General features: G+C 46.0%; 1 protein-coding gene across 8 annotated transcripts in view; it reads right to left on the bottom strand.

Moving 5' to 3' along the window:
* The window catches only part of KATNIP (katanin interacting protein), a 242530-nt gene that overhangs the window by 90080 nt on the left and 124791 nt on the right, over positions 1–27659 (bottom strand). For all 8 annotated transcript variants that reach the window (XM_017848639.1, XM_017848640.1, XM_017848643.1 and 5 more), the window contains 2 exons: positions 17241–17508; positions 13529–13660 (listed from right to left, as the gene is read on the bottom strand). In XM_017848639.1, the coding sequence (XP_017704128.1) occupies positions 13529–13660; positions 17241–17508 (400 nt within the window). The remainder of the gene's footprint in view (positions 1–13528; positions 13661–17240; positions 17509–27659) is intronic.

The following is a 27659-nucleotide window of genomic DNA, read 5'->3' as shown; positions in this document are numbered from 1 at the left end:
CTCCATGGGTGACGGCTTGAAGTGGAAGATGTGACTGCTTTCTGCTGAGCTGTGGAAGGCTGTGGGTGGAGGAAGTCTGGGAGGAGCAGAGGGCTCAGTTTGGGACAAACTGGGTTCAGGATGTGAGTGTGGCACCAGAACGGAGCTGTTGAATTGACCTGTGCACACAGGAATCCAGAGTTTGAGAGAGAGCCTAGGCTGGAGATGTAAATTAATTAATTAGTTAATTAATTTATTTACTGTGGCAGGGTCTCCCTTGTTGCCCAGGCTGGAGTGCAATGGCGCAATCTCGGCTCACTGCATCCTCCACCTCCCAGGTTCAAGCAATTCTTGAGCCTCAGCCTCCCAAGTAGCTGGGACTACAAGAACACGTCACCACGCCCAGCTAATTTTTGCATTTTTTGTAGAGATGGGGTTTCACCATGTTACCTAGGCGGGTCTCAAACTCCTGGACTCAAGTGATCCGCCCACCTCGGCCTCCCAAAGTGCTGGGATTATAGGCACGAGCCATCATGCTTGGCCTGGAGATGTAAATTTAACATAGGTAACTGGATTGGATCATTTAAGGGTACCAAAGATTGGTATTCATGCTGGCCTATAACAAACTAATGAAATTTACAGGTATGACGTCTTGGGGGATCTGTGTATACCTGTGACCTGGTGCAAGGCTTGCTGAAAAACAGCATGCTTCCCTTCTCAGGACCTTAGCAAACCATCGGCTGTTGATTATTAAGGGTTCCTGTCGAAGCACTTGACTTCTTGCTACGCCCCATTAGAATGCTGTGTCTGAATGTTCGGGTAGCAACATCAAGAATGTCACTGGCAGGAGAGGGCAGGAGACACCCAGAGGCTCTACTGGGCTGCTTTCTAGTACAGCCAGGCACTGAGCTGATGGGGATGGTGGGTTTTTATGGGAATGCTAACCTAAAATGAAGGAATAGCAAGTTCTGCCAGGCACCCATGAAAGGGGCTGTGAGTGCAAATGCCCCAGGAACCATCTTAGTGTTACTGAATGCCAGGGGCCGAGAGCCACTGAATAGAAGCCACCTCCCAGCTCCAGCCAATGCTTGCCTTGTAGGACTGTGCTCCTAGTGTTACCAAATGCTTTTTTTTCCCCCTAAGAAAAGCTAGCATCTGAAATTTATGTGAAATCCCCTGAATTTTATTGCTTCATAACGTCTTCCAGTTTTTAAGAAATGTCATGAGGGCCAACAGAACCCACCAGCTGTTCTAGTACAGGCCAGGGCACATCCCAGCTGCTCCCTGAGAAGGGTCAAGGCACCTGGAGCAACCTCCACAGCACCTGTAAATGGCTGCTCTGTGCAATAAACATCAAATGAGGCAGGGCGCAGTGGCTCACGTCTATAGTCCCAGCACTTTGGGAGGCTGAGGCTGGTGGATCACCTGAGGTCAGGAGTTCAAGACCAGCCTGGTCAACATGGTAAAACCCCATCTCTACTAAAATACAAAATTACCCAGGCATGGTGGCGGGTGCCTGTAATCCCAGCTACTCGGGAGGCTGAGGCAGGAGAATTGCTTGAACCTGGGAGGCAGAGGTTGCAGTGAGCCGAGATCATGCCACTGCACTCCAGCCTGGGTCACAGAACAAGACTCCATCTCAAAAAAAAATAAAATAAAATAAAATAATCAAGTGGGTCATTTTCAGACTTTGATGTACAGTCTCTTATCATCATCCCTGATGCTGCTCCTGAGGACAGAGAGGTAAGGAGCTGCCAGACACGTGAGCCAGGGATTCTGCTCGCCCACTGGAGGCTGCTTTGCCCTTCTCATCTGTCACTTGGCCTGCTGGGCAATAGGAGAGATGAGAAAGTAAAACAAACATGGGCTGAGAATGAGGTTTGGAAGAAGCTCTGTTTAGCAAGCTGTGTTGCACATTCTTATTGTTATGGAAACAAGCAACAGGTAAAAGGATGGGGAAGACCTCACCAGTATCTTCCTTACTCAGTGCAAAAAGGATCAGGTCCCTGAAATAGCTAGGAGGACCAGAAAAAGGAGTGAAGGAAGCTGAAGGATGTGGTTTTACGCTATACTGGAGCTGAAGCCAAAACACCCCAAGGTATAGACACATCCTCACCCCTACTGCGGAAATGGGTTATCCACAAAGTCAAAGGTACTTTGTTACCAGGCTTGTGACCTGCACTATGCAGCGAGCTTCTTTGGTTGAGTGAGATGCTGCTCTTGGTGTGGGGGTACAGGGGTCGGAGGAACAGGCACACTTCTGCCCTCATTGACCTCATAGTCACAAAGCAGAGATAGACAAGGGTCAGGAGTATGCAGAGGGTAAGGGGCTGCTCATGACGGGAGGGGACACACAGGGGTCATTTGAGATGTACCATTTGGGAAGAGGATATCTGAGTAGGGACATGAAGGCAGTGAGCCCTGGGAATACCCTGCTGTTCCCTCCGCCTGGAACAGCAGGTGCCAAGGCCCTGGTGGGCCAAGGTCAGCACACTGAGGAGTGGCAAGGGGGCTGTAATGGGGGGCAAGGGGAAGGATGGTTAGCAATGAGGGTGGAGAGGTTGTGGGCTCAGTTCTTGTAGAGCCTCACCTACTTCATGAGATCATACCCATCTTGTTTACTGTTATATCCCTGACGCCTGGCATTATAATTTTTGCTGAATGGATGGATGAAAAATGACTTCAACCCCAAACCTTGTACATCTAAGTATTTGTGAATATCACCAAACCACATGGTTCTCTCCATCATCTGCAGTAAAGCTCAGTTGAAAAACTCAAGCTCCCTTTAGACCCTATAGACAATTCCATAAATAAGGGACCAAGATTGTGTGCAAAGCTAAACAAATGCGCCAGCACCTGACACATGGGGTGCAAACACCAGCATTGGTAGAAGGCTTGGGCAGCACCAGGACAAGCAGAGCCTGAAATTCACAAGCTCCTTCACCATTTCTTGCATAGAGCACTTATAAAATTTGTCTGAAAAGAACCATGTGATGACCCTTATCTTTTTACTGCCAATCTTTGGGCAAGAGCCTGTTCCTCTTGTGCCTCATCAGTCTGGGGCTGGGATGGAACAAGGGGCCTCTGAGGTAGCCTGGAAACTCATCTCATGACCTGTGAGCAGGTGGGACGATCTGTCCTTGGCCGCTGCAGCCCTATGCTCACTTCCTTTCGGACAAGGAGATTCACAAAGGCATCTTTCTTCAGTAGAGACCAGTTTTATCTGCACAGACCCTTTTTCCCCTGAGCGTCTTTCATTTGGGAGGAAATGCTCCTCCAGCAGCAGCACGATCACCAGGAGCTGCCTGTGCCCTTTGAGTCATATTATGCTAAGAAGGTGCTTTTTAAAATTACATCACCCTGTCTCCAAGTGAAAGTCAACGCTGCAGCTCCACTACCAGAGCTTTTCCCATCCTGGCTTTCCAGAACCGTCCTACACGGTGCCCGCGTTCTCCAAAATCACATTCCTTCTGGACACTCCCTCATGCCGCATGCATGCACACACGAGGTAACCACCTTTTAATTCTTTTTGATGCTCTCATCACTCACTTGGGCGAATGCTAGCCTGAACACCCCATGATAGTGGATTTATTCCCATCACAGATCTAGAGGATGGTGGATCTATTCACACAGTCAATTTGTGCCACCAGCAAAAGCCAAATAGAACATTTTAACTTCTCCCAAACTGCTCTTTTCTGGTTGAGAACCATTCCTCTTCCGATAACTTCGCTTTCTCTTCACTTCACCAGTGTTTGGCTTTCTTCTCTCTCACAGACAAACAAAAGGTGTATCAATTCAGGAAATTTACCATGAATGCAACACATGTCACAAAGAAGATGTGAGGGCACAAGGCCACTGGTTGGCTCACCAGCCACCAGCTGTGACTTGAAAAGCTCAAATTCAGAGTCTCAGCAAAATTACCCCTTACTACATGCAATGGGCCTTGGAGGTCATCTGGGAAGCCACCGAAATGGCGAATATGAAATTTAAGGACAAGGGTCTATTATAGCAATCATAAACCAGCAGCCCACAGGCATAACCTGCTTACAGAGATGTATTGTGTCACTTTCACTTTTTTAGAAAAATTGAAAATAGATGCCAAGTTCAAAAAAAAAAAAAAAAAAAAAAAAAAAGGAAATCCACCTGAAAATTGGGATTCCTGGCATCTCCTGAAAAGTAATACCATCTGGCAACCCTGGAACAGTATTCACACGTGGGAACCATTGGCTGGAGCTGGGTGATGGCGCCCCCTTTCGACGGGGCCGAAGTGTTCCAGTTTCCACAGTGCACTCCACTCCCTGTGGTCACATGCCTGGTAGGCCTTGAAGCTGTACACTATGTTGTGTGACAAAAAGTGCAGGGAAATGGTAGACATAGCCCTGTTTTGTCTTCAGATGTCCACACTCACTTCTAAAAGCCAAGAGGGAGGTGGGGAAGGGAGAGTGTGCCCTGGGACAATGCTCTAAGCCTGAGTGCTCCAAATCCTCCATGCATTTCAAAATGGGCCAACGTTATCAGGCTACCTACTTTCTATGGCATTGGAAATGGCAGCAAGTGGCCACGAATTCCCCCCATCCCTGTATGTGGACTGCTGCAATGTGATTTTGTAGCATTTTCCATTTGGAGGTGGTGTCTGTTTCTCTACCTGGGCTTAGCCTGGTGGCTTTCATTTTATTTTTATTTATTTTTCTATCTATCTATCTATCTATCTATCTATCTATCTATCTACCTACCTACCTACCTACCTACCTATCTATCTAAGATGGGGTCTCACTCTGTCACCCAGGCTGGAGTGCCATGGAATGAGTATGGCTCACTGTAGCCTTGACTTCCCTGTGCTCAAGTCATCCTCCTGCCTCAGCCTCCTGTGTAGCTGGGACCACAGGCATGCACCACATCACCCAGCTAACTTTATTATTATTATTATTGCTTGTAGAGATGAGGTCTCACTTTGTTGCCCAGGCTGATCTTGAACTCCCAGGTTCAAGTGATCCTCTCGCCTCGGCCTCCCAAAGTGCTAGGCTTACAGGCATGAGGCATGGCAGCCAGCCTTGCCTGGTGACTTTCTTTGGCTAACAAGACATTAGTAATCATGACGAAGCAGTCTTTAAAAAGCACCCAGGCATGGGCTTGTCCTCTCTTGCTGCCCTGACATCACCAGTGCTAGAGAATAAGACTCTATGGGACCACGATGGGCTGTCCTAGCCAAGGTCCTCAGGACAAACAAAACTGCCAGACATGTGAGTAAGGCTGTCCTAGACCATCTGGCCTAGCCACCTGCTAGCTCACTACAGAACAGCCCAGTCCACCCACAGACTCATGAGCAATCATAAAATGGTTGCTGTTTTAAGCCACTACATTTTGGGGTGGGTTGTCAGGCAGTAATAGTTAGCCGACAGACTTGGCTTGTCAAGGCCTGTGTTCTTCTCATCTCTAAAGCTTCTTTTGGGACTTGTCTTGATGGCAGGTGCTGTCTGCAGCCCTAACTGTCATCCTTCTGCCATTGTCTCTCCTTGAGCCCAGGAGTGCAGGTGATTTTCAAGGATAGCAATCAAGGCCCCCAGACTAAATGACTTCTACTCTTGGATGTTACAGTCCGTTGCTCTACACTGCCTCTGTAGAATCTGTGGCAAAATGTCCTATGTGGTTGACTTTTTTTTTGAGATGGAGTCTCACTCTGTCATCCAGGCTGGAGTCCAGTGGCGTGATCTCAGCTCACTGCAACCTCCACTTTCCAGGTTCAAGTGATTCTCCAACTTCAGCCTCCTATGTAGCCGGGACAACAGGCACATGCCACCGCACCCAGCTAATTTTCATACTTTTAGTACAGACGGGGTTCTGACATGTTGGCCAGGCTTGTCTCAAACTCCTGACCTCAAGTGATCCGCCTGCCTCGGCCTCCCAAAATGCTGGCATTACAGACATGATCTACCATGCCTGGCCAGCTATGTGGTTCATTTTTATATGAAATGGATAGCAGTGGCTTTTGTCTATCTGGCACCATGATCTTCACAGCACCTATGGTTTCCTCCAGGGAACCATTCTTTCCTCACCTTTCTCAGCCTTTTGGGTGGATATGACCCCACTCCTGGCCCTGGTTGTGCAGATCTGACCCCACTTCTGGCTCAACCTGGACCATGCCAGACTACCTCTCCCTGACCATGGAGGAGGGAGGCTGGTTCAGGAGAGAGCTGGTTCTTGAACTAGGAAAAGAACTGTCTCTTTCACCTGGGGATTGCAAAGCAGATAGTAAAGGAAGCCTGGAGCCACTGGGGGCCATCTCTGGGCCACAAATGAAATGCCTGCCTGGTAGTAACTAGAGATGTGGGTCTCAAAGTGTGTTCTCTAAACCAGTAATGTCAGGATCACCTGGGAACTTGCTAGGAATTAAAACACTGACCTCTACCTCAGAGACACTGAAGCAGAAATTTTAGGATTGGGGCCCAATAATCTGATTTATTTTATTTTATTTATTTATTGAGACGGAGTCTTGCTTTGTTGCCCAGGCTGGAGCGCAATGGCGCGATCTCGGGTGACTGCAACCTCTGCCTCCTGGGTTCAAGCAATTCTCCTATCTCAGCCTCCTGAGTAGCTAGGACCACAGGTGCCCGCCACTATGCCCGGCTAACTTTTGTATTTTTAGTAGAGATTGGGTTTCACCATATTGGTCAGGCTGGTCTTGAACTCCTGACCTTAGGTGATCCACCCTCCTCAGCCTCCCAAAGTGCTGGGATTACAGGTGAGAGTCACCATGTCCGGCCAATCTGATTATTTAAATTATTATTTTATTTAAGAACAAAATAGAGACAAGGTCTCACTACACTGCCCAGGCTGGTCTTGAACTCCTGGGCTCAAATGAACCTCCTGCCTCAGCCTCCCAAAGTGCTAGGATTACAGGTGTGAGCCACCATGCTTGGCCAATAATCTATGTTTTAATTGGCTTTGCAAAAGTAATTCTGATGCATGTCCAAGTTTGAGAACCTCTGGACTAGAGAAGTGTAAAGCTAAGTGATGGAACAGCTTCCCAAGAGACCATCTGAGCACCAGGATCCCACCATCCCTGAGGCCAAATCTACCCTTCTAGAAATTTTAGGTCTGTGAGCAAGACATTCTCCTTTGTTGCTTAGGCCGATTAGGGTTTCTGCCACTTGCTGTTACTGAGCGCTGGCTAATATATTAGGAGTCCCTGGACTTTGGCAGAATGGTCTTGCTATTGCGGGTTTTCCTGATAGGAACGTGAAGTACAGGGCTGTCGGGTTCCTCTAATTCACTCACACTGAGGGGTGTTGCTTTATTTCTGTGGTTGGCAGCTTGTCTGGGAAAAGTGGTTTAGATATATCACTCTCCTAGAGCACTCTGACAACTTGGACAGTAAACTTTCTGCATTAAAGACTAATGTTCTTTCATCCTCAAGAAGACAACAGGTTTCTGGAAGGAGATTATATTAGCTTTTTTGGAAGGCTTATGGATTGAGGCTGGAGTCACACAGGACATGAGGCCCTTTCATTAGAACTAGGGACAGTTGCAGTGATAGAAAGGAATGAAGCTCTCTTGCAGTTGCATCACACGCACATTCAATGGACACAAATTCAATTTTATGGGCTTAGTCTAAGAAAAAGGGGCAAGGGGAGAAATAACTCTTTATGGGGCACAAGCAAAAGGTTACACTTCTGGAATAGCAGACTATCTAATTCGGACGAACCTCTCTCTGGAACACAACTAGGAAACCTAGAAAATATTTTTAAATATTTAAAAAATCGATTTGAAGAAGAGAGATCTGTTTGAAGGCATGGAGAGCGAACAGGGCTGTGAAGAATTATAGGGATAATAGGAGACTGGAGAAAGAAACTCAAGAGACGTAGACCCAACATCTTGGGGTCTTTCCTCTTACGGTGCTACTGCTTCTGATGAGAGCTGCCACAAGGCTGGGAAGTTGAGCAGAGCTTGCAACAGGCTCAGGCTACAGTCTGGGAGTGAGGGTGACCTGGAAGCAGCCAGGAGTGAAGGGCACAGAAAGGTTAACAATGTGGGCGAATCCAAATTACTACTGATTATATAAAATAGTAATAATGTCTAGTAATAAGAATCAGTAGTAATAATCACTAGAAATAATGTCTAGTGGTGTTAAAAAGCTAGAGAGAGTTAAAATGCCTGACAATAGTATTTAAGTTGAGAATGGAGAAAGTGGAGTTAGAGTTTGTAAGACACTTCCACTAAATGAGAAGTGGTAAACTTGTTAATTTAAAGTAAACCCGAGTAAGTCAAGAATGCATGTTGTAATCTTTGGTAATGACTAGAATAATAATAACAAAAAAGAATGTATAACTAACAAGCTAATAGGAAAAAAGAGAAATAATACAAAGCAATCAGTTCAAAGGAAGGCAAGAAAGGAGAGAAAGAGAAACATAAAATAGGAAGAACAAATAAAAAGCAAACAATAAGATAGTAGATGTAAACTCACATATATCAGCAATTACATTAAACATAAATGGACTAAATGCTCCCATTAAAACGCATAGATTGTTAGAGGATAAAACTAAAAACCAATTACATGCTGCTTATAAGACAAACCTTAATATAAAGATACAGAAAGTTTGAAAGTGAAAGGATAAAAAACAGTATACCATATAAATACTAACCAAAAGAAAGCTGGAAGTAGCTTTATGTCAGACAAAGTAGACTTTAAGGCAAAAAGCATTACTAGAGAGACAACACATAATGATAAAAGGTTCAATTCCCTTAGAAGATATAAAAAGTCAAATTCTGTGTGTACCAAAAAAGACATCCCTCCCTGGCCCCAGATATAGAGTAAAGCATATAAGCAGCCCACCCTCCAGATGTTGTCTGAAGGAGAGTGACTTGGTTTGTGATTCTGCTGCACATTTAGGAAGTTTCAGGTTCCTTGTGCCTCTGTGGTGTGAACATCCCAGTGCCCTGAGCATGATGCCAGCGTCTAAAAACACACACTTCCCCTACAACCCTGACGCTAAACAAGGCCAACTGCTTCTTCTGGGGCTCAGCCAAGAAGCTGTGATTTTTCCCACACTGGAGGAGAGACTGACTGTCTTGGGCTTACTGAGAGCTGATATATCTGTATGAGGTCATCTATATAAACCCCTACATGCTGCACTTACTCATCAATTTCAGGGATTTCTAAGGGTAACTCTGGTCTCCTGCACTTTTTGCTGCCTTTACAGCCTAATATCTAGGTGAGATGTGGCTCTACCACAATCCCATTTCAGTGTGAGAGTAGTGACAATGCCAGGCTTTTCAGCTTTCCTCTTAGCCACAGAACTCTTTCTTCAAATTTGACTTATGTTAGAGCCAAGTATATTGAAGAAGGAAAGGCTGAGCTCCAAACCTTTCAAAATAAGAATTCCACTACCTAAAATAGTATCCTCTTTAAGAGTAATGATGGAACAAACTGCCCTAGGAAATAAATACCAGGAACAGCGGGTAATCTGATCTTTATTAAATGGACCCAGTGACATGCGTTTTTTATGTGAATGCATGCCTCTTTGCCACGGTGGCCAGGAAGCTCAGCGCTACAACTGTGACTACTTTAGGCATTCATTTGTTCACCCCCTGGTTTCATCTTATTTTTCTACTCTTGTTTCCTCTCCAATTTCATTTCCTCAATGTATGTATGTATGTATGTATGTATTTAATTTATTTATTTTTTAGACAGAGTCTCGCTCTGTTGCCCAGGTTGCAGTACAGTGGTGCAATCTCAGTTCACTACAACCTCTGCCCCTCGGGTTCAAGCGATTCTCCTGCCTCAGCCTCCCGAGTAGCTGGGATTACAAGTGCGTGCCACCATGCCCAGGTTATTTTTTGTGTGTTTTTAGTACAGATGGGGTTTTGCCATGCTGCCCAGGCTGGTCTCGAACTCCTGGGGTCCAGCGATCCATCCACCTTTGCCTCCCAAAGTGTGGGGATTACAGGCGTAAGCCACTGCGCCCGACCTCCTGAAAGACTTTTCAAAGTCTTGCACTACCTACTGTATATAAAATTTGTTAGTCCATGTCAGAACTTTTTGGAAAAAGGCAGATCATAAATTAATTAAGCTCTGTTTCTCAAAATGCTGGACATGAAAGCATATATTATGGGTTGAACTGTGTCCCCTAAAAAGATCATTGAGGCCCTAACCCTTAGTACCTGTGACTGTGACCTTATTTGGAAATAGGGTGTTTGCAGATGATCAAGTTAAGATGAAGCCATTAGGTTGGGCTTTTCTCTGTCTTTATAAAAACAGCAAATTTGGACACAGAGACAGAGACATACGTGGAGAATACCATGTACAGATTGGAGTTATGTTGCCACAGGCCAAGGAACTGTCAGAAGTTAGGAGAGAGGCCTGGAATGGACCACTCCCCGGTGCCTTCAGAAAATGGCCCTTGCCAATACCTTGAATTTAGACTCGGAGCCTTGAGAACTGTGAGATGATACGTCTCCATTGCTTGAACCACTCTGATTATGGTACTTGGTTATGGCTGCCCTAGCAAACTAATGCACTATGCCAGATGATTTTAGTTGATACCTGATTCAATAAAATACTAATAGTAATATATTTATATTGATGAGCATGAGAAAAAAGTATAACAAGTGACTCAAACCTCCGATTTTCAGGCATGTTACTGCTTAGGACTAGGCTGATGTGGGTATTAATTAAGTGGTAACTAATGTGGGTAATTAAGCAAATAATAGTTCAGCTGACACACGAGGGGCTTATAGTGGAGTAGTTAAGAGCAGAGATTCTGCAGTCCAGGTTCTCAAATACTGGCTTCATCACTTACAGGCTGTGTGACCTTGGACAGATTCCTTAACCTCTCTGTGCCTCCATCTCCTCTGTACAATAATATTGATAATAGCAGTTATCTATTGCATGGGGCTGTGTGGATAATTAAATGCAAGATTACATATGTGGTCCTACACACAGCCTGGGAGCTAGGTCAGTGCTTTTTAAGTATTGACTCTTAATTTTGTTACTTGAATATGGAAAAAAAAGCAATCTTGGCACATACACAAAAGAGGGAAGTCCCAGTTAGCTTAGTAGGATGCTGGGAAAGGTACACGACCACCACTGAGCCACCCCTGCCCTACTAGGGGTTCTGGGGGGGTTCGTGCAGTGGCATACTTTTTTACCAACTTGTTTTGGAGGAACTTCTGAAAACCCATTTAGATTGGTTCAGATAGTGAAGACAGTACCAGCAGGATAGACTGGAGACTTGTTAACCTGAACAGCAGTCGGTGAGGCCAATCCAGGAGATGCAGAAGGAACAATAGCACCTGGGACTGCCACCCCCACTCCCCACCTGCTGAGGGAGTCCCAAGAGTGGACTCAGGCCTTCATCTCGCCCCATGCATCCTTCTCCTCTCTATCCCCTTCCCAGCTCCCATCTCACCAAAGCTGACAGAACCAAAATTTGTCAGACTTTTCTGGCATCTTACATGTTCTATTTGGCTCTTGATCCCTACAGACCATTTCTCCATTATCTATTGAACGATGTGACACCTCTGTGACACTATCGGCTGTAGGAAACTTGACATGCCAACAGGGTTGCCTCCCATTCCTACCTTCCTTGGGCCCCAGGCAGGCCTCTTTCCAGGCTCTGGGTCCCACCAAAAGGTCTCCAGCAACCAGTTTGGGGCTAGCTCTGCCCCACTGGAGTCTGGCTCCTCCAACACCTTGAATTTAGACTTCCAGCCTCGAGAACTGTGAGATGATACATTCCATTGTTTGAGCCACTGCTTGTGGGACTTTGAAGGCCCCACTGGGATGCAGGTTCCAGTTGGCCACAGTTCTTCCTGGTCACTACAGGCTGAAGCAGGATGCAGATCAGAGACCTAGGACAGGGGTCTTGGCACCGCATGGCTTGTGCACACACAGATCCCAGCTCCGGGACCTGGGTTGCCTCAGTCTCCTTTGCTAGTGACACAGACTCAGATCCTACCCCAGTGTCTTAGTCTGTTTTCTGTTGTTTACAACAGAGTAACTGAAACTAGGTAATACCAAAAGGAAAGGAATTTCTTTCTTATAGAAGCCGAGAAGTCCAAGGTCAAGGGTGCTGCCTCTGATGAGGGCCTTCTTGCTGGTGGGGATTCTGCAGAGTCCCGAGGCAGTGCATGGTGAGGGGATGAGTGTGCTAGCTCAGGTCTCTCTTCCTCGTCCTATAAAGCCACCAGTTCCACTCCCATGATAACCCTTTAATCCACTAACCCATGAATGCATTAATCCACTGGACAAGCTTCATGACCTCTTCACCTCTTGAAGGGCCCACCTCTCAATACTGCCACATTAGGGATTAAATTTCAACATGAGTCTTGGAGGGGGCAAATATTCAAACCATAGCACTCAGCCACATGACAAGCCATGGCCCCCCATCACTGCAGGCTCCCCAACACCCAGGTTCTTACCCTAGGTTGTTTAGGATAGAAAGTCACAACTAATCTCATACCTACAACTGGCTCCCTAGCAAGCCCAGTGACTGTCTGGATCCATCCCCTGGTAACATCAAGACTGAGCTCCCACCCTCTACATCTTGAACCACCTGGTCTCTTCCTTGGTCACCTCGTATCCTCCCCAGCTCCCTATAGGCCAGGCTCCACATGGCAGCCAGAGGAATCTTGTTGAAATGTAAACCAACATGGCAGCCCCTGCTACAAAGCCTCAGCTGCCACTTGCCTGCTGTGTGCCTCAGTTCCTCATCTGTGAAATAGGGACAATTGCAGAACCTACCTTAAAGGCTATTTATAAGGATTATATGAGATGATAGAAGTAAAAGCTTATAATAGTGGCTGGCTCATCCTAAGTAGTAAATAAATGTAACCTCTCATGTCATTAGAACATAGACAAAGTTGGTCTTTTCACCATCAACTCTTTCGTACCTTCAAAACTGTATACCATTTGCACATATTATTGCTCATCTGAAGTAAGCAAGTTCACTTAAGAGTAAAAAATAAAAAATATAAGAAATTTTCAATGATAACCACATCTTAGTGGTAGAATCAGAAAGTCGCTCTCATGGTTACTTCTATGCGTTGACTTGACTGGGCCACAGGGAACCCAGATAACTGGTCAAAGATTATTCTGAGTGTTTCTGAAAGAGCATTTTTGGATGACATTAACATATTCATCAGGAGAGTAAGGCAGATTGCCCTCCACCATGTGAGTGGGCCTTGGCCAATCAGGTGACGGCTTGAATCAAACAAAAAGACCAGCCCTCCCCCAAGTGAGGGCGACTTCTCCAGTCAACTGCCTTGGACTTCACCTCCGACATAGGCTCCTCCCGCATGGTGGCCCCTGAACTAGAGGACTCGCTCCTCCACAGCTGCATGAGCCAGTTCCTTATCCTAAGCTCTCTCTCTCACTCTCCCTTCACATCCTTTCCATTCTGTTGCTCTGCAGACCCCTGACTAATACATTTGCTAAAGGGCAGCTCAGCCCTCTGCAAGGAGGGTAATGAAGTGCGGCCTCCCATCACGGCACCCCAGAGAGTGACCCAGCCCCAGCCCTGCTCCCCTGCTCAGGGGCCCCCAGAACTCTTACTGGAGCATATCCTCTCCTGGTCTGGGAACATAGCAGGGGCTTGGGAAGTTAGGTTTGGCTCAGGTTTGGTGGGAATGAAAACCTCAGCATTGTCCTTCCGCTTTGCAGACAAATTCCTTTCCCTTTTATGACCTGTAGGAAAACAAATGTTTCATGTAAGACACTGAGCGCAAGCAAGTTGGGCATTCTGTTCAGGCGTTTGTTCATTATTCATTCACTTACTCATTCAACAAATGTCTATGGAACTACTCTGTGTAGTTTGGGATTAGAGATGTGAATAATGCAGGCGATGAAACAAGTTTGCTGAGAGCCATGGTGTGCCCAGCACCACATTTTGGTAAGTACATAAAAGATTTTAGGACATGCACAGGTTTTCAAATTTTAATGTTTCTTGGCTAGGCGGCCAGGCAGTAGCTCACACCTGTAATCCTGGTGCTTTGGGAAGCCGTGGTGGGGGAATTGCTTGAGCCCAGGAGTTAAAGACCAGCCTAGGTAACATAGTGAGACCCTGTCTCTAAAAAAAAAAAAAAAAAAAAAAAAAAAGAAAAAAATAGGCTGGGCACAGTGGCTCACGCCTGTAATTCCAGCACTTTAGGAGGCCAAGACAGGTGGACCACCTGAAGTCAGGAGTTTGAGACCAGCCTGGTCAACATGGTGAAACCCCATCTCTACTAAAAATACAAAAATTAGCTGGGCATGGTGGCAGTCGCCTGTAATCCCAGCTACTTGGGAGGCTGAGGCATGAGAACTGCTTGAACCCAGAAAGTGGAGGTTGCAGTGACCTGAGATTGTGCCACTGGACTCCAGCCTGGGGGACAGAGCAAGACTCCGTCCCCACCTCCTACAAAAAAAAAAGTCAGGTGTGTTAGCACGTGCTTGTAGTCCCAGCTACTCTGGAGGCTGTTCCAGGAGCCTCCCAGGAATTTGAGGCTACAGTGAGTTATGATCGTGCCACTGCACTTAGGCCTGGGTGACAGGGCAAGACCTTATCTCAGAAAAAACCAACAAAACAAAACATGCACAATGTCAAGAAATTCAAATTCTCTCTTTTCACTTTATGCCCCAGTATCACTTGAACTGTACCTGGCATCAACTGTTCTGTGGCCTGGCCCTTCACACCCAGGAATGACTGTCAGGTCCCCTGCTTTTCCAGGGTGGAGACTCAGTCACCTCTTCAGAGCTCCGTCCCCTCGCTCCCCGTCTCCCCTGCAGCCATGCCATCTGCAGGCCCAGTGGGTCCCACATGGGACCATTATTAACACTGCCCTGACCACTTGCTGCTCCCGCAGGTGCGCCTAACACCTTTATTCCTTTGGCAAAGGTTCCCTGAGGGGCTGCAATGTGCCAGGCATGTGCTACATGCTGGGGAAGCGGAGGGTAAGAGCCGGCCTGTGCCTATAGGCTGGTGGATGGGGAGGTGTGGTGGGTGGAGAGAAAGACAACTGGGGCCAGTGAACCCGGCGCCATGATGACGCTACGGGAGCACAGGGGAGAGCTGGCCTAAGTGGATGTGGTGGGAGTGTGAAGAAGGCTTTGTGCAAGAAGCAACATCTGAGTACAGTCTGGAGGGAAAAGCAGAGAGCCAGGTTTCAGGGTTCTGAGTGGAGAGGAAAGGGACTGCGGTCATCTGGGCAGAGGGAACAGCCCAAGCAGGGTCTGGGGTGAGAACAAACATGGTGACAGCATGTCTGATGGACAAATGTCTTCTCTGGAGATGTCCATTATTGGGTGTGGATTTTCCAGAGCTGAACTGTGTCCCCTTCAAACTCTCTTTTTTTTTTTTTGAGAGGGTCTCACTCTGTCACCCAGGCTGGAGTGCAGTGGCACAATCATGGCTCATTGCAGCCTCAACCTCTTAGATTTAAGTGATCCTCCTGCCTCAGCCTCTCAAGTGGCTAGGACTAAAGGTATGCACTACTACGTCTGGGTAATTTTTTAAAAAAATTTTTTGTAGAGATGGGGTCTTGCCATGTTTCCCAGGCTGATCTGGAACTCAACTGATCCTCCCGCCTTGGCTGCCAAAACTGTTGGGATTACAGACATGAGTCACTGTGCCCGGCCCCCTCCAAATTCATACATTGAAATCCTAGCTGCCAGTACCCCTGACTGTATTTGGGCACAAGGTCTTTAAAGAGGTAATTAAGTAAAAACAAGGTCAAATAGGTGGGCTCTAATCCAATATAACTTCTCCCAAGAAGAGGAGATTAGGACACAGATACACACAGAGGGAAGATCACGGGAAGACACAGGGAGAAGATGGCCATCTACAAGCCACTTTTTTGTGGCCTCAGAAGAAAATGACTCTTGATCTCAGGCTTCCAGTCTCCAGAACTATGAGACAGTAAATTCCTGCTGTTTAAGCCACCAGTCTGTGGTACTTAGTCATGGCAACCCTCACAAACTGACATAGTGTCTGATTCCAAACATTCCCTCATTTCTCTTTCCTTAGGTTTACCATGGTTCAGAAAAGATTGTCTTCTCTTGGCACACCCAGCTTTGAGAGTGCACATGAATAGGAGACAGAGGTGCAGGCAGAGGCCAGACCAGCCCGAGTCAAAGCTTAGGAACAGAGGATGGAGACAGTTGCAAGTAGGCCTCTCTTCACCTCCCAAGTCCTCCTCTCTCCTCCCTGCCCCTCACCAATCGTTTTGCTCATTCTACTTTCCAAGATCTTTCTTCACAAACCTCCTCCATTGGATGCTGCTGTTTCTGTGTGTCAGCATCCTCCCTCCTTCAGGTTCACCTTGAGTTTCTTTTGGAAATGAGGGCTTTACTGTACTATCGTGTGACTGGGTGGTGATAACCACACCCCTTAGTCCTATTGGTTAGACCTGGCCAATCAGAGCCACAGTGATCCAATCAGAGACAGCATGTGACCCTGTGTGTGCCAGCATCCTCCCTCCTTCAGGTTCACCTTGAGTTTCTTCTGGAGATAAGAGCTTTACTGCACTATCAAGGGGCTGGGTGGTGATAACCACACCCCTTAGTCCTATTGGCTGGACCTGGCCAATCAGAGCCACGGTGATCCAAGCCGAGACAGCATGTGACCCTGTGTGGGTTGGAGAACCAGGTCTGGGACTTTTGCTGGGGCCTTTGGGGAAAGAAAAATTCACTTTCTGAGAGGTTGCAAAGTCAGTGTCATATTTAAAGGCAATTCTGCCTTTGTATGTTGGATAGTCTACTAAGAATGGAAGCAAGACACAGGAAAGCAGAGAAGGAGGAGGAGAGCAAGAGGGTGACGGAGATGGGAGAAGAGAGAGGGAAGAGGCCAGAAGGGAAAAGGGAGTGGGAAGAGAGGAGATGGGAGAGAGATGGAGACGCAGAGGGAAAGGAAGAGGAAGAGGGAGAGGGGAGAAAATGAGTCTTGCTACATCTCAGAACCTTTCAGTTACTCAAGTCAATAAATAGTCCCTCAGCTTAAGCTACTGTGTATTAGCCAACTGGTATGTAGATGCTGCAAAACATCTTACAACGTACAGAACAGACACCTCCAACTATCTGCCAGGAATTTACCATCTGGAATTTCAGGGCCCTGAGGAAGCCTTTGGGAAGCTCTGCATCTTGCAATCAACAGAGACCTGACTGATATACCTCCCTGGCCTGTGGGACACTCTAACCAAAGTGGAATTCAAAGGACCACTGGAAGTTTAAGTCCTGCTATTAGATGCAGAGACACCAATGGCAAAGAAATGATACACAAGACAGAGCTCACTTTTGGAAGCTGGGTTAAATTCCAGCACCACGAGGGTGTCTGGGCCAGGGGCAGAGCGTCCTTCTGTCTCCTGTTCCCCAGGAACATCTTTCTGTGTTGAAACCCCACTGGAAGGAGGGCAGTCATCTCTGGGATGGCCCATCAGCGCCAGGTCCTCTGGCTCAGGCTCAGAGAGTATGTCTTCCTCGATAGAGTCATACTCATCGCTGGAACAATCCTTTTGTTTCCTTTGTAGATTTACACTAAGTTCCAGGCTTTTTCTCAGCTCCTGCAAAAAGCCCAGAAGAGATGAGAGACAAATATGGTACCTTGAGAAAACTTATTTGAAAATAGATCATTTGAACCAAAGAATTATTCTCCCCAAACTAACATTTAACAACATTATCTCAACCCTTGTGTTGTCACTGCTTTGAAGATGAGAAAACAAAGGGCAGGGGAAAATGAGCAACTCCCTGGACAGAGCAGTGTTGTTAATATTAACTGTGGTGTTTGTATCCTGGAGATGCTGGGAGAAGGTGGGGTGGGGGGGAGTGAACATGTGAAGGAGAGGGAGAGAGAAACAGACAATATGGCTTGTTAAAATCTGGGGCTTGTTCAAACAGATTGTGGAGTCCCACCCACTGATTCAGCGGGTCTGGGATGGGGCCTGAGCATGTGCATTTCTAATAAGGTGATCCTGATACTGCTGGTCCAGGGACCACGCTTTGACTATGAACTCCCAAAGGCCTCCAAATGACCCTCAAATCCCAGATGGTAAAATGTCTGGCCGGTAGTTGTTGGGGGCTGTCCTGCATATTGTAGGGTGTTGAGCAGCATCTAAATGTCATACTATTTAGCACTTAACTACAACTGCTTGACGATTTTTTTCATGTTTCTTTTGTCTACATGAAATTGTAGATTCCTTACGGCTAAGCATTAAGATCTATACTTAGAGGGACCAGGACATGAATCACCCAAACCAAGATATTTCAGAGAGAAAGCGAGCACTATTATATTTACACTGGGACAAAAAAAAGTATAAACGGAGCTGGGACAGTGGCTCATGTTTGTAATCCCATCACTTTGGGAGGCCGAGGCAAAAGGACTACTTGAGACCAGGAGTTCAAGACCAGCCTGAGCAACATAGTGAGACTCTGTTTGGGCAAACCAGTATGTTTGGTCAGCCTAGCTATACTACCCCTTGTAGCCTGTATAGTATCTATCCAATGTAGCTCTAAAAAAATGAGAAGCAATCAATAAAGTTTTGATAATTGACCAATAAACATAACAGTTATTGCAGTAGGCTGAATAAGGGCTCCCCAAAGATGTTCATGTCCTAATCCCTGGAACCTGTGAACTCCTGAGGGGTTGGGAGGAAGTGAGGAACACCATATAGAACACTTTTACCATCTTAGAGAAATCATCCTACACAGACCCATGATAGAAATATAGATGCTACAGACACCACTGGTGAGGACTCAGGAAATGAACATGTAACTGAAAACTGGAGCCCAGGGAATCCTGTTATGTAGCAGTAGAATCTTAGCTGAATTGTGTCCTACAGTGTTGTGGAAAGCAGAACATGTAAGAGATGAACTTGAATATTTAACTCAGGAGATTTCCAAGCAAAGTGCTGAAGATTCAGTCTGTTTTTCTCCTGCTGCTTAAAGTAAAATGTGAGAGGAAAGAGACAGACTGAGGGAAGAACTGTTAAGGAAAAGGGAACCAGGACTTGGCGATTTGGATGATTTTTAGCCTATCCAGATTGCAGAAGATTCTAAAATTAGGAGATTCACTGTCAGAAAAGTATGCTATGGAGATAAAGCTAAAGGTGTGGCTGGACAACCTTTTTACTTGTACCTCAGAAGGATGCAAAGTGCAAAGTATTCAGTCGTATGGAGGGCTCTTTCAGGAGATTAAACATGTGGCTCATGGATCCCCTTAGACATCTCAGCGGAAGCCAGGACAGAGGGGGGATTTTCCAGGAAAGATTTGCAGAGGAGTCCCTTGTCTAAAGGAGCAAATCCTAGAGACATACATGGGAGTCCCACATGACTTTTGAGAATGTCATACTAGGAGAAACACTGCCAGCTTGGACTGAATGGGAGAAAGAAAGAACAGAACGAAAGAAGGTTGTCAGACTCCCCAGAATTCTACAGGCAGGAAATTGGCTGATGAAATGGCTCATCTACAAACACAGGCTGCTCTTCCTGAAAAAGGAAGAATGACTCCAAGGATGGAGCTGTGGGCCAAGAGAACAGAGCCCCGAACCACAGAGAATTATTTCCAGGCCTTGAAAGCTAAAGGAGTTTGCCCATTGGGCTTTAAAATTGCCTGGGTTTGGTGATTCCTCTTTTTTCCCTGTTATTTGCCCTCCTTTTAAATGGGAATTTTGATATGATTTGACTGTGTCCCCACCCAAATCTCACCTTGAAATGTAATAATCCCCATGTGTCAAGGGCGGGGCCAGGTGGAGATAACTGAATCATGGGGGCAGTTTCCCCATACTGTTCTCGTGGTAGAGAATAGTCTCATGAGATCTGATGATTTTATAAAGGGGAGTTCCCCTGCACAAGCTCTCTTGCCTGCCACCATGTAAGCCGTGACTTTGCTCCTTCTTTGCCTTCTGCCATGACTGTGAGGCCCCCCCCAGTCATGTGGAACTGTGAGTCCATTAAACCTCTTTCCCTTATAAATTACCCATTCTCAGGTATGTCTTTATTAGCAGTGTGAGAACAGACTCATACAGGAATGTTGTTAATTGTCATCCTATGCCTGATCCACCATTGTATTTGGGAACAGATAACTTGCTTTCTATTTTCACTCATCTATAGATGAGAAAAATTTGCCCCAAGATAGGTCATACCCAGGGTCTTACCCATAACCAATTTAGATGATGAGATTTTGGATTTTTGAGCTGATGAGACTTAGATGATATTCTGGACTTGAGTTGATACGGTAATGGATTCAGAGTTTTGGAAAACTTGGGATGGGATGGATGGATTTTGCATGTGGGATGGAGATGAATCTTTGGGGGCCAGAGGGTAGTCTGTGGTATGCTGGATAAATGGTCCCCAAAGATGTCCATATCCTAGCCCCTGGGAGCTGTGGAGATGCTGCCTTACAGGTCAAAGGGACTTTGAAGATGTGATCAGGTAAAGAATCTCCAGATGGGGAGAGGAGCCTGGATTATCCAGGTGAGTCCAATGTAATCACAGGGGTCCTATGAGAGAGAAGCAGGAAGATCAAAGTCAAATAGAGAATATGTAAGAATGGAAGCAGAGGTCAGGGAGGAGCGAGCTATAGTGCTGGATTTGAAACAGGAGGACGTGACCACAAGCCAAGGAATGTAGGTGGCCTCTACAGTCTGAAAAAGGCAAGGGAATGAGCTTTCCTCTCAAGCCTCCAGAAGGAATGCAGTCCTGCCAATGCCTTGATTTTAGACCAGTGAAACTGATTTTGGATTTCTGACCTCCAGAACTAAGCCACCAAGTTTACAGCAAGTTGTTACAGCAGCAAATAGGAAATAAATACAGCTGTCTCTTTTTAGAGTTCTCCCCTTCCATCCCTTGATATCAAGTATTGGTGATACACATTTAATATAATTAATTAATTATCTCTGTTGCCCACTGCAGTGGTGTGATCACAACTCACTGCAGCCTCGACCTCCTGGGCTCGAGTGAGCCTCCCACCTCAGCCTCTTGTGTAGCTAGGACTACAGGTGTGAGCCACCACACCCAGATACCAGTGATATTTACTGGGCAACTAAAACACTGCCTGGCACATAGTAGGTGCTCGACCAATATCTGCTGAATGACTGAATAGATTCCATTGATGACTGGGTGGTGGCTGTGTGCAGACGCAAAGTGCCCTCACGTACCTTGGAGGTGACACCGGTGACAGGACCCTTAGCAAGTTACTTACCTCCTTTGACTTGCATCTTGACGTCCATAAAAATAGATTAACAAATCCCTACTTTGCAGAATTGCTTTAAAGCAGAGGTCTGAACTGGGAGTAATTTTGTCCCCCCACCCAACTCCAGGGGACATCCGGTAGTGACTTGAGATATTTTTGATCAGAACCTGGGGAGAGTCGTCCTATTGGCATCTATTACATGGACACCAGGGATGCTGCTAAACATAACAGAATGTCCAGGACAGCCCCATAACAAAAAATGATCCGGCCAAAATGTCAAGGTTGAGAAACGATTAAAGCAAGTGCGGATTCACTGCTGGTGTTTAAAAAAATAACACCAGGTCTCCTAATTGAGTGTATTGAGATGGTTCATGCAACCTTCATGCAAACCAGACTGAGGTCATGGCTTATGTCTTCGAAGTCTGACAGTGGTGGGCAGTTGGAGGGGCAACAGATTCACTGCTCCTCCAGAGGGCAACGCGAGTTCCTAGGTGACCTGCTGTTTAACAGCAATTTCGGCAGCTGTAAAACTAGTAATCCTTTACAGTAGAATAATGCTCTGTACTCTATAAAACATTTTCAACCCTTTTTCTCCTTTGATCCTCAGAAAAACCCTGTAAGACAGATAGGTAGAGTAAAACCCTGGGATAACATGAATTCAGTTAAAACAAAATAGCCTATTGGCTCTTATGCTTGGCCCAACTCCCATTCTCAAGTGAGGTCAACTTAGGTTCTGTTCTGCTGGGGTGGGGGCAAGGCTGGGTGAGAAAACAATGGGTACATCCCTCTCTCTGCAGCCCCTACTCTTGCCCAGTCACTGTGGATTACAGTCTTAGCTGGGAGACTGCTGTCACTGTCCCGGAAATCTCAGTCCCAGGGCCCCGAATCGTCCCCACTGATGTCTAAGACCAAGTGCAGCCACCAAAGATGGCCAGTTTCAGGAAGGATTTGGATGGGGCATTAGGACCCTTGCACCCATGGTCAGCTGAGCAGACTTCCTCTGGCCTCTTCATGACCTTCACTATGTTGCAACCCCACATTTTGAGTGATTGAATTGTGGGGATACCCCCAAATTTGAGGAACTGTGACCAGCCTTTATGCTGGTCCAACCTCTCACAGTGATTAAGTGGCATAGCTGTGACTTCTGCACTCCGCCACGCCTCCTTGCTCCTTCTAGATTATCCACGCATGACAGACTCTCTTGCATCTGTCATGGCCCAGCCAGTGGGGAAGACAATATGGCAACCACCATTCATTAAGGCTTCATGCATGCACATGTGCTTAGGTGCTCTGTTAAGAGCGGAGGTAGCAGTGGAAAGCAAGATGGCAAACCTCTGGCCTTATAGGAGCATACAGTGTGGGGCAGGAGGAGACAGCCAGGCGATGTATAAATATAAACAGAGGCATTTCAGAGGTGGCCAGGACTATGAAGGAAGCCCTTGTCTGGATGATGCGACAGGGCGACTGGCCTGAGGGGGCCCTGATGAATGGTGGTCAGGGAAGGCTGAGTGCTGAAGAACCACCTGGTAGTGTCTGGGACACAAGGCTGTCTGGGGGTAGGAAGAGCAGAGGCAAACGCCAGGAGGCAGGAACGGCTGGAGGGCATATGCTCCCTAGAGGGAGGCAGCGGTCACGGGGGACAGGGCTTTGTGGGCCTCAGGGAAGTGTGGATTTTGTTCTATGCACTATGAGAAGCTGCTGAAGGGTTCTAAGCAGAGATACAATGTTATCTGATTTCTGTTTTTATTTTTTATTAATTTATTTTTTTGAGACGGATTTTCGCTCTTGTTGCCCAGGCTGGAGTGCAGTGACAGGATCTCGGCTCACTGCAACCTCCACCTCCCAGGTTCAAGCAATTCTCCTGCCTCAGCTTCCCAAGTAGCTGGGATTACAGGTGTCCGCCACCACGCCTGGCTGATTTTTGTATTTTTAGTAGAGACATCGTTTCACCATTTTGGCCAGGCTGGTCTCAAACTTCTGACCTGAAGTGATCCAACCACCTCAGCCTCCCAGAGTGTTGGGATTACGGGCGTGAGCCACTGTGCCTGGCCTGACTTCTGCTTTTAAAAGATCTCTATGGCTCTTGGATACCAGCTGGATTTTAGGAGGTGGGACAAGGGTGGAAACAGGGCTACCGGCTTTGCTGCAGTTGCAGGTGAAAGAGGAAGGTGGCAGTAGAGGTGGGGACAGGGAGGAGGCCTCGAGATCTATTTTGGAGGCAGAGATGACAGAAATGACTGACTAGAAATGAATCATATGCATACCCTCTGACCTAGCCCTTCCGGGAATGTATCCTTTAGTCCTAAGTACACAAAGATCGTTGAGGCATCCTTTATATTACAGAATGGTCCACATGGTTATCAATGAGAGATGGATTAAATAACTAATACAGCAGGTGTTCACTGAGCCCCAGGCAGCTCTTCCAAAGAATGAGGTAGCTCTACTTTTGCATTTCTTTGGGCAGATATCAAGATACACATTTAAGTAAAAAGAAGCATGTTGAAAAATGTACATATAACATGAACTTAATTTTAAAATCATTGTTAATTTCTATACATGTAGGTATGCATATATGCGTAGAAAAGTCTGGAAAATAGGCACCTAACTGTTTTTTTTTTTTTTTTTTTTTTTTGAGATGGAGTCTTGCTCTGTTGCCCAGGCTGGAGTACAGTGGCACGATCTCGGCTCACTACAACCTCTGCCTCCTGGGTTCAAACGATTCTCCTGCCTCAGCCTCCCGAGCAGCTGGGCTTACAGGCACACACTACCACACCTGGGTAATTTTTTGTATTTTTAGTAGAGATGGAGTTTCACCATGTTGGCCAGGCTGGTCTTGAACTCTTGACCTCAAGACTCTTGATCTCAGGTGACCCACCTGCCCTGGCCTCCCAAAGTGCTTGGATTACAGGTGTGAGCCACCGTGCCCAGCCAGCACCCAACTATTAACAATGATCTCTCTGAGAGCCTTTCCAGGACTTTCCTTTTCTTCTTTATTCTTAAAAGAAGTATTTAGTATTAGCATGCATCCAATTTTGTAGTTTAAAAAAATGATATATTTACTTTTATGTTTAAATCTTGTCTCTCCTTCTTACAAATAAACAAATTCCCTAGAGAAGTGGCAGGGAATGGTGGAGTGGAGGACCCTGGATAGCCAGCTGCCTGGAAAAATCATCTCTATCCCTGAAACACGTTTGGTTCCCAAAAGCCAATGACAAACAGCAGCACTCAATGCCGGAAGACAATGGAGCAGCATCTGTCTAACTCGAGAATAAAGTATCCAGCCAAGAGGTCCAGACTGGAAAGTAACAGACCATCCATCTCAAACAGCCAGAAACCCAGGGAATACAGATGGCATTCATGAGCTCTTCTCAGAAAATATCACCCAGGTGACAAAATCCAGACCAATGAAAGAGGAAATCAAAATAAAGATAGAGGCATGGAGAAGCTGTGATCAAAGGTCTAATGGTAAGCGCTGTAGCCACTTAAAGTTTGAATAAATACTAGGCGTTTATGCACATTAGGGAGATGGACCAGAATGCAATGCTATAAACCTAAGCCCTTAGCTTAGCTAACAAAAATCGGAGAGGGCAGGCAATGCGGGTGGCCTCATTTTCCACACCAGAAAGTCAACCCAAATGCATCTCAAATGGAAACCAGAGTTTTTAAAAAATGGCACCTCTAACCTCTTATTTCATAATGTATTAAACTGATGGCTATTTTAAGAAATAATGTTTCCTGTGATAAAGAAATTTGAATTTCAATAATTCCTCCTGTTTCAATTTGGTTTCTTTTTCTTCTTTTAAACTAATGGAAATTTAAATGCCATGATTGTATTTGCGAAATATATACAGGCCAGGTGCAGTGGCTCATGCCTATAATCTTGGCAGTTTGGGAAGCAGAGGCGGGAGGATTGCTTGAGCCCAGGAATTTGAGACCAGCCTGGGCAATAAAGTGAGACCCCCAACTCTATTTTTAAAAAATTAAAAAATAAAACAAAAAAAATCCCTCTCCGCAAAGAAAATATATATAAAAGAGCAGCCTAGATTCGGTGTGGCTGGCAGCTTCTTCGCAAAGGAAACAAATGCATTTGCTCACACTGGATGAACCTAGGCCCTTATAATGCTCACGTGATCTAAACCATCTGTCCCAGGGGCAGAGGGGAGACAAACTGAGGAGCAACATTCCCTGGAGGAAGCCGTTCAAAACCTTTCCATCTGGAAAGATGAGGACCTTGGGCTGGTCGCTTTGAAAGCCAATCTGCCCGTACTTCAAAGAGATACCATGCTGTGGGATCTACCAGGTACTTTGAAGCCATCATCCAGAAATTTCTCTGAAAAACCATACTTTATAGTTTTGCTTCAAAACCTTGTTATATTTGATTTCAGTGTTCAGTGTTTAAAATGTTAAGTTCAAACTCTTTCAACAGAAAGCCCTCTGCATGGAGGCCAGGCTGCCAACACCGCAGGTGGAGATTGGATGACAGGGACTGCACGCAAATGGGTCTCCTCACTGGGGATCCAGGGAGGAGGTGGAGGGACAGATGCTGATACAAAGACTTAAAGGTAGTTTCTAGAAGAACCACTGACTGAAATGCAGCAGGGGTTTGATGGTCAGTGAATTAATGCCTTCTATGCCTGAGCTTCCTCTTTCTGCTGAACTAGGAAAGAGTGACATCAGGCGACCATCAAACATGAAGTTTTTGCAATAAGAGTATCAGTACTGTGATATCAAAAACAACAGCTACTAATTGCTAAGCTTCTGTTACATTATCAGGCACGAAGCTGACTTACCTATACACCTTATCTCATTTCTTTTCCTTTTCCTTTTTTGAGGCAGGGTCTTGCTCTGTCACCCAGGCTGGGGTGCAGTAATACCACCTTGGCTCACTGCAACCTCCACCTCCTGGGTTCAAGCGAAGCTCCCACCTCAGTCTCCAGAACAGCTGGGATTACAGGTGCATATCACCACAACTGGCTAATTTTTAATTTTTTTGTAGAGATGAGGTCTTACTCTGTTGCCCAAGCTGGTCTCAAACGCTTGGGCTCAAGCAATCCTCCTGCCTCAGACTCCCAAAGTGCTGGGATTGTAGGCATGAACTACCACACCCAGCCACCGTATTTCATTTCAACCTCCTAACATGCCAGTGCAGTAGGTCTCCTCATCTTACAGGCTTGGAGGACTTAAGTACAAGTTCAAGGTCACATGGCCAGTAATGGCAGAGCCAGGGTATGGAGGAATGAGCATCTGCCTCTGTATTAGTCCGTTTTCATGCTGCTGATAAAGAGATACCCACGACTGGGAAGAAAAAGAGGTTTACTCGACTTACAGTTCCACATGGCTGGGGAGGCCTCACAATCATGGCAGAAGACAAGGAGGAGCAAGTCACGTCTTACATGGATGGCAGTAGGCAAAGAGAGAGAGCTTGGACAGGGAAACTCCCGTTTTAAAAACCATCAGATCTACTGAGACTCATTCACTATCACAAGAACAGCGCAGAAAAGACTTGCCCCATAATTCAATTACCTCCCACCTGGATCCTCCCATGACATGTGGGAATTATGGGAGCTACAATTCAAGATGAGATTTGGGTGGGGACACAGCCAAACCATATCAGACTCCAAAGTCCAGACTCTTAACCACATGACTATGTTTATTCCCTGCCTGGTACCAACTTGGAAGCAACTGGTCTGTAGAGAGGAATGAAAGTCAGGTGCACAGTGATTGTCCACTGACTTGCACAAAATTGATGAAACCTGCCAGTAAGAGCTTTAGATACAAAGCTGCCTTGAGGCCACTAAACGTGTTCATGTATGTGTTAAGTGTGAGTGGATGAAGCACTAAACTCCTAACTCTACTTACAAAGGCAAATGAGCTGGGTCTTACTTCTGGGCCTGACTCAGTTTACCCTGTATCCCCAGGTGAGTTGCTGAGCTTCAAGCCCTCACCTTTGCTATGGGAAAATGTGCCCTGATTAGCTCACAAAAAAAAAAGGCTGCTGAGGGGACAAAATGAAATTAACAGCTAGGAATCAGTGTTTTGTGATTGCTTTAATAGGGTTCTAGTTTTTGCAGAAAATTTAAAATTTTGATGATGGCATCTTTTATTATTTCTCAGATGCTACTGAATCTGCCTATTAGAAGCTTGGATGCTTAGACCATGAAGCCACAGTGGAAACTTTAAGACAGTCCTCAAGACCTAGCAGCAGTCTCGGGGGTAGAGGTCACTGACATGCAGGCAGAAAGGCCAGACCTCCCCAACCAACCCCCTGCCCCCAGAACCCCAATAATGTCTCTCATTTGGTTGGCAGTTTTGTAAAACCAGGATTTGAATGTCTTGAGTCTGGCATGCACTGTTAGTTGCGGTAATTCCCACTAACTTCTTTCTCACTATATGAGGCATTTTACACATTCATATTATTAATCTGCCTGGACCATGAAGGCTTTTTACCCAGCACTGAAGAGTTCATTGATTAATTTGTTCTTTTTTTCTCATTCATCCATTTATTCAACACATTTTTTTTTTTTT

Source organism: Rhinopithecus bieti, unplaced genomic scaffold, assembly GCF_001698545.2.
Source record: "Rhinopithecus bieti isolate Rb0 unplaced genomic scaffold, ASM169854v2 scaffold_31940, whole genome shotgun sequence".
Classification (NCBI taxonomy): domain Eukaryota; kingdom Metazoa; phylum Chordata; class Mammalia; order Primates; family Cercopithecidae; genus Rhinopithecus; species Rhinopithecus bieti.
The sequence above is the reverse complement of the archived record's forward strand: the minus strand, read 5'-3'. Positions and strand labels throughout refer to the sequence as shown.